At 60.4% G+C, this 10,777-nt stretch overlaps 1 protein-coding gene across 1 annotated transcript; it reads right to left on the bottom strand.

Annotated features, from left to right (window-relative positions):
* Positions 1-3,807: 3,807 nt before the first annotated feature.
* Positions 3,808-6,856, bottom strand: LOC118695270 (receptor expression-enhancing protein 4-like). The gene is made up of 7 exons (XM_036396742.2): positions 6,576-6,856; positions 5,901-5,977; positions 5,678-5,798; positions 4,452-4,565; positions 4,242-4,374; positions 4,012-4,154; positions 3,808-3,923 (listed from the first exon to the last, which is right to left on the bottom strand). Exons 1-7 carry the CDS (start codon positions 6,813-6,815, stop codon positions 3,858-3,860), a joined length of 894 nt encoding a protein of 297 aa, XP_036252635.1. The 5' UTR covers positions 6,816-6,856; the 3' UTR covers positions 3,808-3,857.
* Between the last annotated feature and the right edge of the window lie 3,921 nt (positions 6,857-10,777).

The raw sequence follows: 10,777 nt of genomic DNA, 5'->3' as shown, positions 1-10,777 counted from the left end.
AAAAATACAGCGCGGTGCCGCGCGGGGAGCCATGTGTGCGCGGCCTCACATGGCTGCGGCCCCAACAGCTGACTCAGACAGCGGCCACCGGCAGGGGACAGCGCGGGGGGACCCCCGTGGGGATTCGGGGGGTCCCACCCTCACCTGGGACCCCCAAACGGCCGGGCTGAGGGGAGAAGGGCAGCCCGGGGATGGCAGGAGCACCCCAGAGCAAAGGGGTGAAATGAGCTGGGCATGGGGCAGGGAAGGAGGGGGGGATGGATGAGGAGTGTGATGTCACTCGGTGTCACCAGGGTGGGTTTGGGGGGGCTCAGGCCGCTCCCGGGGGTGGGAGGCCGAGGAGGAAGCTGGGGGTGGCACCCCAAGCACCCAGCAGCTCCCTGGGGAGGTAAATCCCATTTGGGAGCCATGACCCCAAATTTCCCTGAGCCTGAGAGAGACAGGGGTGGGTGACACCCCCGCAGTGCCCGGCCCTGCAGCAACCACGGCCCGGGGTTGGCAGCGCAGCATCAGCCGTGTCCCTGTCAGCTGGCACAGAGCAGCCCTGCGTCACCGGGTCCCCTGCCAGCTCCCAGGGATGCAGGCAGGGAGCCATTCCCTGTGTCCTGTCCCTCCCTGCCTCAGCCCCAGCCCCTCTCCAGCTCTTCAGGACCTGCAAGGGGCTCTGAGGTGTCCCTGGAGCCTTCTCCTCTCCAGGTGAGCACCCCCAGCTCTCCTAACCTGGCTCCAGAGGGGCTCCAGTTCTGGAGCATCTCCGTGGCCTCCTCTGGACTGGCTCCAGCAGCTCCACCTCCCTCTGATATCGGGGACCCCCGAGCTGCAGGTGGGGTCTCACCTGAGCGGAGCAGAGGGGGACAATCCCTTCCCTCAGCCCCCTCGGTTGTGTCACCTCCCACACGCCCCCAGCCCCGCTGTCCCCCCACTCCTGCCCAGGGGTTTGGGGTGGCACAGGTTGGCACAGGGGGTCCCCACAGCGGTGCCAGCCGGGCTCAGCCTGGCAGCCCCTCCCCGGAGGGGACAGTGGCAGCGGGCGAGCTCAGGTCAGGCGCTTAAACTGCTGTGCTGGGGCGGTGCCAGGCGAGCCGCGGGGGATTAGGGCTCTGCTGATGCAGCCTGGCACTGGCCCGGGCGCTGACACAGCTGCGATCAGCGCTGGCACCGCCGCAGCTGCCGAGCCCCGGGGGGACGGGCAGTGCCACCCCGCCCGCCTCCTATGCCCTCCTTGGGTTTCAGCCCCCGGGGGACACGCGGGTTGAGCAAAGCAGGACACCAAAACTCCCTGTCCCTTCCCAGGAAGGCGCTGGTGTCGTGTCCATTCCCTTGTCCCTCCTGGGAAGGCGCTGCTCAGTTTCGTGCCTCAGTTTCCCCAAGCTGGGAATCCCCGACCCCACACCCCGGGGATGCAACACCGAGGCTCCAACGCTGCTGTGAGCCCACCTGGGAGGCCCCCACCATGCAGGAACCCCCCGTTTGACCCCCGGGCGGCCTCCCCGGGCCGTATCCTTGGAGGAACCGCGCTCCCTAAGCGGCTTTAGGGGATTACAGGCAGCCCCTGGCCCTCGCTGTCCCCACCCAGCCTTGCTCCTCGGCTGCTCTCAGTAATCAGTTGGACAGGGCTAATCCAGCCACCTCCACCTAATCTGCTCCAACACCCCCCAGAGCCCTGGGGAGACCCCCGAAATCGGGCAGCAGCCAAAGGCTAAAAATACAAAATACAGCTGGCCCCGGGGTGAGGGCAGGCGGGATTGGGAGCGAGGGGATTGATGCCAGCGAGCAGGGGCACCGCGGGACAGCCGCAGAGTCACCTTGTGCCACCCCCTCCCTCCCCGCCGGGGACGGGGCAGGGAGCGGGGACAATCCGGGCACGGCCGGGACAGTGCCGGTGTCCCCGCTGCTGCTGCCACGCCGTGGGGGACGCGGCTACTGCAGGGAGCCCCGGGAATTCGGGAATGTCAGCGGCGGCGGCCGCAGGGACACAAAAGACTCGGGGGTGGGAGTCCCGAGGAGGGAGAGTTCCTTCCAAACGAGAAAATGATCTCGGGAAGCATCCCTGGAGGAGCTGGGGGATGCTTCTGGAAGCTGAAATGTGGGGGAAAAGCTCTGGGAGATGGCTGGGGGGATCCCTGAGGGTACAGCTTCCTCCAAAGGAAAAAGAAGGAAGCTTCCCTGGAGGACTTCCACAGGAAGATTCCCTGGAGGAGTCAGGGGATGCTGTCAGGGATTCTGGAACCTGAAATATGGGGAAAGGCTCTGGGAGATGTCTGGAAAGAGTCTTGGATGGATCCCTGAGGGTACAGCTTCCTCCAAAGGAAAAAAAATCTCAGGAAACTTTCCTGGAGGAGTTGGGGGGTGCTATGGGGGATTCTGGAAGCTGAAATGTGGGGAAAGGCTCTGGGAGATGCCTGGAGGGATCTTGGATGGATCCCTGAGGGTACAGCTTCCTCCAAAGGAAAAAAATCTCAGGAAGCTTCCCTGGAAGAGTCAGGGGGTGCTATCGGGGATTCTGGAACCTGAAATGTGGGGAAAGGCTCTGGGACATGCCTGGAGGGATCCCTGAGGGTACAGCTTCCTCCAAAGGAAAAAAAATCTCAGGAAACTTTCCTGGAAGAGTCTGGGACTGTAGCTGGGATTCTGGAACATGGATGGAAACACTCAGGGAGAGGCCCTGGAGGAGTCTCAGATGGATTCCAGAGCTTCCTCAAAGAGAAAAACCAATCTCAGGACGCTTCCTGCGGAAGGGGACAGCACTGGGGACAACTCCTGCTTCCCAAAGTCTGAAACGAGCATTTATTTTTCCAGGTACAAAACCCTCTTTTTGGGAGAGGGGAATGTTAAAAGCTGTGCGCTGCCCAGCGCTCTGGGCTCAAGTATGGGGGTGTCAGTCTGTGTCTGGGGGGGCCCCAGGCAGGGCTTTGGCTTCAGAGGGACAAGGCACATCCACTCCTGGCTCCCAGGGGAATGGGAATGTGGTGAATAAGGCACCATGGCAGGAGGAGGGAGGGGGGAGCCCGTAGTGTTCATGGCATGGGGGAAAAGGAAGGGCCAGACCCCACAGGAGAGGCGCCAGCACCGAGCTGGGGGGTCTGGGGATGAGCTGCTCCCCCCTCCTCCAGGGGCCACGGGGAAGGGATTTACAGTGTGAGGATCCCAGGGGTGCAGGAGCCACCCTGGGGAAACAAGGAGCCTTCTCAGGGGTGCAGGAGCCTCCCCAGGGGTGCAGGAGCTTCCCTAGGGGGTGCCAGGAGTCACCCTGGGAACACAAGGAGCCTCCCCAGGGGTGCAGGAGCTTCCCTAGGGGTTCAGGAGCCACCCTGGGGACACAAGGAGCCTCCCCAGGGGTGCAGGAGCCTCCCCAGGGGGTGCCAGGAGCCACTCTGAGGACACAAGGAGCCTCCCCAGGGGGTGCCAGGAGCCACTCTGGGGACACCAGGAGCGTCCCTAGGGGTGCAGGAGCCACCCTGGGGAACACAAGGAGCCTCCTCAGGGGTGCAGGAGCCTCCCCAGGGGGTGCCAGGAGCCACCCTGGGGACACGAGGAGCCTCCCCAGGGGTGCAGGAGCCACTCTGAGGACACAAGGAGCATCCCCAGGGGGTGCCAGGAGCCACTCTGGGGACACCAGGAGCGTCCCTAGGGGTGCAGGAGCCTCCCCAGGGAACACAAGGAGCCTTCTCAGGGGTGCAGGAGCCTCCCCAGGGGGTGCCAGGAGCCACCCTGGGGACACGAGGAGCCTCCCCAGGGGTGCAGAAGCCACTCTGAGGACACAAGGAGCCTCCCCAGGGGGTGCCAGGAGCCACAGGTCCCTCCTGATGCCGCAGCAGCAAATTCCTCTCCAGCCTCCTGGCAGTTTCCTGGCATTTTCAGCTCTCCTGCTCTGACAGAGCCGCTCTCCTCCTGGTCCGGCTGCGCAGGAGTCGGCAAGAGCCCTGGGCAGGGAAAGGGACAGGGACAAGGACAGTCAGGACCCCCTGACACAGCCCCACATCCCCAGTGTGTGTCCCCCTCCCAGGTCACCTCTTTTCCTGGGTTCTTCCTCAGGGTTCTCAGGCTCTGCCAGCGGGACAGGGGTCTGGCACCCCGGCATGGGGACACCGAGGGGGACACCTGCGAGTCCGACCACAGCTCCTCCTCGTCTGACTCGCTCTCATAGCGGAGGCCTGGGGACAGAGGGGACGTGCCACCTCCAGCACGGCCACCGTGGGCTTTGCTGGGTCCCCCCTCTCTGTGACCCCTCAGCTGCTCACCCAAGGGCTGCTGGAGGCTCCCCTGCTCCTCCAGGTACAGCGGGTCCTGGAAGTGCACGGGGGCCTGCTCGGGCAGGGAGCGCAGGTCGTGCATGCTGAAGCTGCGGAGCCGCCCGGCCAGCGCGCCCTGGCTCTGCACGGGGGACACGGAGAGGACAGATCAGACCCCAGCCCAGGGCATGTCACCCTCCCTGTCACCCTAATGGGTACCTTGGTGGCTGCCTGGACAGCGGCGGTGGCCGCCAGGTTGAGGCCCCTCTTGCCAAAGCTCAGCGCGGTCTCGTAGCCGCGCTCACGGGCGCGCACCAGGAACGCGTCGATGTCCTGAGAGACAAACGGGGACGTGCTGGCAGGGCAGGGCGGTGGCCTGGGCACTGCCACCTCTGGGGCATGGCCCGGTCCCTGGGCATTGTCACTTCCCAGGGCATCCCCATGTCACTGGGTATTGTCACCTCCCTGGGCACTGTCACTCCCCAGTGCATCCCCGTGTCCCAGGGCACTGTCCCCTCCCAGGGCAATGTCATGTCCTGGGACATTCCCTGAGCATTGTCATCTCCCAGGGCATCACCATGTCCCTCAGCATTGTCACCTCCCAGGACACTGTCACTTCCAGGGCATCCCCATGTCCCTAGGCACTGTCACCTTCAAGGGCATCCCCATGTCCCAGGGCACTGTCACTTCCAGGGCATCACCATGTCCCCTGGGCATTGTCACCCCCCAGGGCAATGCCATGTCCTGAAGCATTCTCTGAGCATTGTCATCTCCCAGGGCATCACCATGTCCCTCAGCATTGTCACCTCCCAGGACACTGTCACTTCCAGGGCATCCCCATGTCCCTAGGCACTGTCACCTTCCAGTGCATCACCATGTCCCAGGGCACTGCCACCTCCCAGTGCATCACCATGTCCCAGGGCATTGTCCCCTCCCAGGGCAATGCCATGTCTCTGAGCACTGTCACCTCCCAGGGCAATGCCATGACCTGGGGCATTCCCTGAGTCCCCTGAGCATTGTCACCCCCCAGTTCATCACCATGTCCCTGAGCATTGTCACCTCCCAGGGCAATGCCATCACCTGGAGCATTCCCTGAGCATTGTCACCCCCCAGTTCATCACCATGTCCCTGAGCATGGTCACCTCTCAGGGCAATGCCATGACCTGGGGCATTCCCTGAGTCCCCTGAGCATTGTCACCCCCCAGTTCATCACCATGTCCCTGAGCATTGTCACCTCCCAGGGCAATGCCATCACCTGGAGCATTCCCTGAGTTCCCTGAGCATTGTCACCCCCCAGTGCACGCCACATCCCTGTGCATTATCACCTCCCACGACCTGGAGCAATGCCACATCCCCGGGCTGCCACCACCCCAACTCAAGGAGGGGCTAACCCCCCCCAGGCTGGGCAGGGGGACCCCCAGAACCCCCGGATTTTGGGGTTTTACCTTCTCCCTGCGGGTCAGCGTGGGGTGCACGAAGCGGCGGTAGAGCAGGCTGGCCCCGCGCGTGTACGGGGACAGCAGCCAGATGACAAAAGCCATCTTCACCTCGTAGTAGAAGGGGAGCCTGGGCAAAAAGGCAGGTGATGGGGGGGTCCAAAGGCACCTCATGGTCCCCTCCAACATCTGGGGGGGTTTGGGGACAGGCAGAGTCCCTCCCCAGGCTCACCAGGAGATGAGGAGGTCGGTGAAGGTCTCCGTGGTCATGAAGAGAGCGAAGACGATCCAGTACATCATCCATCGGACCTGGGGAGCCACAGGGAGCACATCAGGGACACTGGGGGCTGGAGCCCAGAAAGGGGCACTGGAGACTGAGAAAGAGGGGCTGGGGCCCAGAAAGAGGAACTGGAGACTGGAAAGAGGGACTGGAGACTGGGAAAAGGGGCTGAACCCCAGAAAGGGCCACTGGAGCCTGGGAAAAGGAGACTGGAGCTCAGGGAAAAGGGGGGACTGGAGCCTGGAAAGGGGGGACTGGAGCCTGGAAAGGGGGGACTGGAGCCTGGAAAGGGGGGGAATGGAGGCCCAGAAAAGGAGAGGGTACTGGAGCCCTGGGAAAGGGTGGCTGAACTCTGGAAATGGGACACTGGAGTCTGGGGAAAAGGGGGGACTTGGAGCCTGGGAAAAGGAGGGGTGAACCCCAGAAATGGTAACTGGGGACTGGAAAGGGGGATTGGAGCCCCAGAAAGGGGGGGACTGGAGCCCCAAAGAAAAGGGGGGTGAGGAGAGCCCCAAGGAAAAGGCAGGGGGATTGGAGCCCTGGAACCCCAGGAAAAGAGGGGACAGGAGCCCCAAGAAAAGGGGGCACAGGAGCCCAAGAAAAGGGCTCCCCAAGCACTTGACTCACATATTCCCGGATGTTTTTTGCCTTCACAGCCTTGTAGGAGGCGTAGGCCGGGTAGAGCATCCCGAAGAGCAGCCTGTAGCGCAGGGCGGGGGTGAGGCAGCTCGGCCAGCCCGCATAGAGCAGCAGCAGCCCGGCCCAGCAGAGCCGCCGGGCCCGGCGCTGCAGCCCGGCCTGGAGCCCCTCCAGCACCGAGCCGAGCCCGGGACAGCGGCCCGGGAGGCTCCGGGGAGGCTCGGCCATGAGCACCGTGCAGCTCCCAGGGCCCCGGGACCGGCCCGACCTGTCCGGGCAGGGCAGGGCCCGGGCTGCGCCCCGCGGGCTCCGTCCCCGGTGCCAGGCTCGGTGCCGGGGCTGAGGGAGGTGCCAGCAGCCCAAACACCCACCTGGTGGCCCTGCTCTGGGGAATTCCTGCCAGGGAATTGGGAAATGGGGGGACCCTCTGGGCAGGGATCCTGCCAGGGAATGGGGCATCCTCAGAGCAGGGACCCCGTTAGGAAATGGGGGAACCCTGTGGGCAGGGACCCTCTGAGCAGGGACCCCACCAAGAAATGGGGGGATCCTCTCAGCAGGGACCCCGCCAGGGAATGGGGAAATGGGGGGCACCCTCTGGGCAGGGGATCCTGCCAGGGAATGGGGGCATCCTCAGAGCAGGGACCCTGCCAGGAAATGGGGGAACCCTGTGGGCAAAGACCCCGCTAGGAAGCGGAGGAACCCTCAGAGCAGAGACTCCGCCAGGAAATGGCGGGGGGGTCTCTGGGCAGGGACCCTCTGAGCAGACCTCGCCAGGAAATGGGGGGACCCCCTGAGCAGAGACCCCGCCAGGGAATGGGGGGACTCTCACAACAGAGACCCGGCCAGGAAACAGGAGAACCCTCAGAGCAGAGACCCCGTCAGGAAATGGGGGCACACTCAGAGCAGGGATCCCCCCGGTTGGGGCAGGGCCTCTTCAGGGGACCCCCACCCATGGACGGTGCAGGGCACCCCAGCCGTGCCCACCCTGCCCAGGCCGGGCAGGGAGGCCCAGCAGCAGCTCAGGCACCCATTTTGGGGGGTGGCATGGTTGGGGGGGCGGTGTTGGTTACCCCCATAGGGAAATTTGGGGTCACCCCGCCGGGGGCCTCTCCGAGGAGTCCCCGCTGCGGGCCCAGCACGGGGATCCCCGTTAATGAACGGGGAGAATGAGGGACCGGGAATGGGGGATCCCTTTGACCCCCCCCGCCCCCCTCCGCCCTCCCGTTACACCGCCCGGACCCCACTCACTCAATCACCCGGCTGAGGATCCAGGACACCATGGCGCGGCCGGGGCTGAAGGGCCGGGGGGTGCTGGGCGGGAGGGGCGGTGCTGCGCCCCCTGGGAGCTCCCAAATCCCCCCAAATTCCCCCCGAACCCCGAGGGAGCGAATCCCAAAAGTTGAAAGTTGCAGCAACCGAGCCGCGCAGGCGCGGTCCGGGCCCCACCGGCCGCTCTTAAAAGGGCAATGGACTTAAAAGGGCAACGGAGCTTCTTAAAAGGGCAATGCCCTTAAAAGGGCAACAAAGCCTTTTAAAAGGGCAACAGGGCCCCTTAAAAGTGACCCACGGGTGAAACGGTGAGCCGCAGCTTTATAAAATAAAAACATTTTATAAATTGCCTAAATATATTAAATATCAACATATTTATATAATACATATTATATAAATATGTATTATATCAATATATATCGATATATCTATATATTTATATTATACATACATAATATGTATAATATATAATATATAATATAATATGTAATATGTAATATGTAACATAATATATAATTTATATAATATATTAATATAACAATATTGTAATCATTCACATATATATTATAATAATTATATAGTATATTATATTTTATATATAATATCAATATAGTATATATTTATTATGTATCATATATGGTATATCAATATATAATATATATATTGATATGTTATATCAATATTTTAATTATATATGTACATATTACATTTCAATAAATATCCTAAACATACATAAAAATGTCGTGTTTAAAATGCCCCATATATATTGAATATCACTACATTAAATGCTCTTTAAAGCATAAAAATTAATTCCCTAATACCTATATTTTTATATATTAAAACACACCATTTTTAAATCAAGAAACTGGTAGGGAAAGGAGGGCAGAGCCACTCTGATTGGTGTTTAAGGGGTTTTTTTGGGTCTGGAGGGGATGTGATGCTTTTTGGTGCCCTAAAGGACGATGAGTGTAAGAGTGGAGCCCTGAAAGATGCTCCCAAAAAACCAAAATCTGCTTGAATCCCCTCTCCGGGCACTGCAGCCCCAAGACTGACCCAGGGTTCCCCAAATTCCCCATCCCAGTCACAGCCACCACCATGGAAGTGCCGGAACCCTCCTGCACTGCTCCCTGTGCGTTCAAATCTGCTTTTTCCTGCCAGGGAAACTGAGGCAGGGCCAGGTGGCAATACCCTGGAGAAGCCATCCCCGCTGCCCAAACCCATCTGTGCTCCCGGGGCTGCCTGTTACCTGCAGAGGATCTTTATTTGTGCTCTTAATTGCTGGTTTTTCACATGCATATTTATCCACCCGGCAGCCAGGGAAAGGCTCCCCTGGAAAACCAGTCCAGCAGGAACTCCCCTCCCTGGGGAAGCACCTCCTGCTTCCCACCCGTGCCCTGGGCCGAGGTTTCTGCTGAGAAAAACCCCAAAACCCACGTGGAGGGCCTGGAGCACCCCAAAATGAGGATTTCCCTCTCCTTGGGGCAGCAGAATGTTGGACTGAGCAGGCACCGAGGTGGGAGGAGGTTTCTGCTGGAAAAAACCCCACAGGCACCCAAAAATGAGGAAATTCCCTCTCCCTGGGGTTGCAGAATGTTGGATAGAGTGGGCACTGAGGTGGGCCAGGGTTTCTGCTGGAATAAAACACCAAGTGCAGGGCCTGGAGCACCCAAAAATGAGGAATTCCCTCCCCCTGGGAGAGCAGAATATCAGATGGAGCGGGCACTGCGGTGGGCTCAGGAAAAAACTCCACATGTGGGGTCAGAAGCACCCAAAAATGAGGAATTCCCTCTCCCTGGGGGAGCAGAATGTGGGATGAAGCAGGTACCAAGGTGGGACGGGGTTTCTGCTGGAAAAAACCCCATGTTCACCCTAAAAGGAGGAATTCCCTCTCCCTGGGGCAGTAGAATGTCAGGCACTGAGGTGGGAGGAGGTTTCTGCTGGAAAAAACCCCATGTGCACCCTAAAATGAGGAATTCCTTCTCTCTGGGGAAGCAGAATGTCATGCACCAAGGTGGGCCAAGGTTTTTTGTCGGAAAAAAACCCATCTGTAGGGTCAGGAGAACCCAAAAATGAGGAATTCCCTCTCCCTGGTGGAGCAGAATGTTGGATAGAGTGGGCACTGAGGTGGGATGAGGTTTCTGCTGGAAAAAAACACCAAGTGCAGGGCCTGGAGCACCCAAAAATGAGGAATTCCCTCTCCCTGGGAGAGCAGAATGTTGGATGGAGCAAGCACTGAGGTGGGCCAGGGTTTCTGCTGAAAAAAACCCCATGTGCACCCTAAAAGGAGGAATTCTCTCTCCCTGAGGGAACAGAATGTCGGGTGGAGGTGGTGGCACCACCCGAAGGACACACGGGCAGGGCTGGGGGGCGCAGTGCGTTTATTGGGGGGTTGGTGGGCACGGACACGCCGCTGGCACGCTGGGTCCTGCCTGGCAGCTGGGCCGTGGGCACGGGGAGCTGCTGGGCATGCATGGAGAGGGACAGGAGCTGCTGGCCTGGAGCATTCCTCTGTCCACTGCTTCATCCACCTCAGAGCATCCTGGAGCATCCCATCATCATCCTCGGGGCATCCCGCTGGCCTTGGAGCAACCCATCATCATCCTCAGCATCCCAGCATCATCCTCAGAGCATCCTGGAGCACCCCATCATCATCCTCGGGGCATCCCGCTGGCCTTGGAGCATCCCATCATCATCCTCAGCATCCCAGCATCATCCTCAGCATCCCATCTGCATCCATCTCAGAGCACCCCATCCTCCCTAGGCCATCCCACCACATCCACCTTGCCCATCCCACCCACTTTGGACCATCCCAAAGCCCCTCAGCGTCCTGGGAACCCCCCACCCCTCCTGCCACATCCCTGCTCGCTGTCCCCCCCCCCATCCCTTTCCTACCCCCAGCTCCCAAACCCAAGACCCCCCCC

This window comes from Molothrus ater, chromosome 28 (assembly GCF_012460135.2).
Source record: "Molothrus ater isolate BHLD 08-10-18 breed brown headed cowbird chromosome 28, BPBGC_Mater_1.1, whole genome shotgun sequence".
Lineage (NCBI taxonomy): Eukaryota > Metazoa > Chordata > Aves > Passeriformes > Icteridae > Molothrus > Molothrus ater.
The sequence above is the reverse complement of the archived record's forward strand: the minus strand, read 5'-3'. Positions and strand labels throughout refer to the sequence as shown.

What these genes read in the sequence shown, in the direction of transcription:
- LOC118695270 (XM_036396742.2), bottom strand. Translation starts at nt 6,815, where the DNA reads ATGGCCGAGCCTCCCCGGAGCCTCCCGGGCCGCTGTCCCGGGCTCGGC. An exon ending in ACCGACCTCCTCATCTCCTG is followed by an intron (nt 5,799 to 5,900) that starts GTGAGCCTGGGG and finishes CTTTTTGCCCAG; the next exon opens with GCTCCCCTTCTACTACGAGG. An exon ending in CTGTCCAGGCAGCCACCAAG is followed by an intron (nt 4,375 to 4,451) that starts GTACCCATTAGG and finishes TCCCCCGTGCAG; the next exon opens with AGCCAGGGCGCGCTGGCCGG.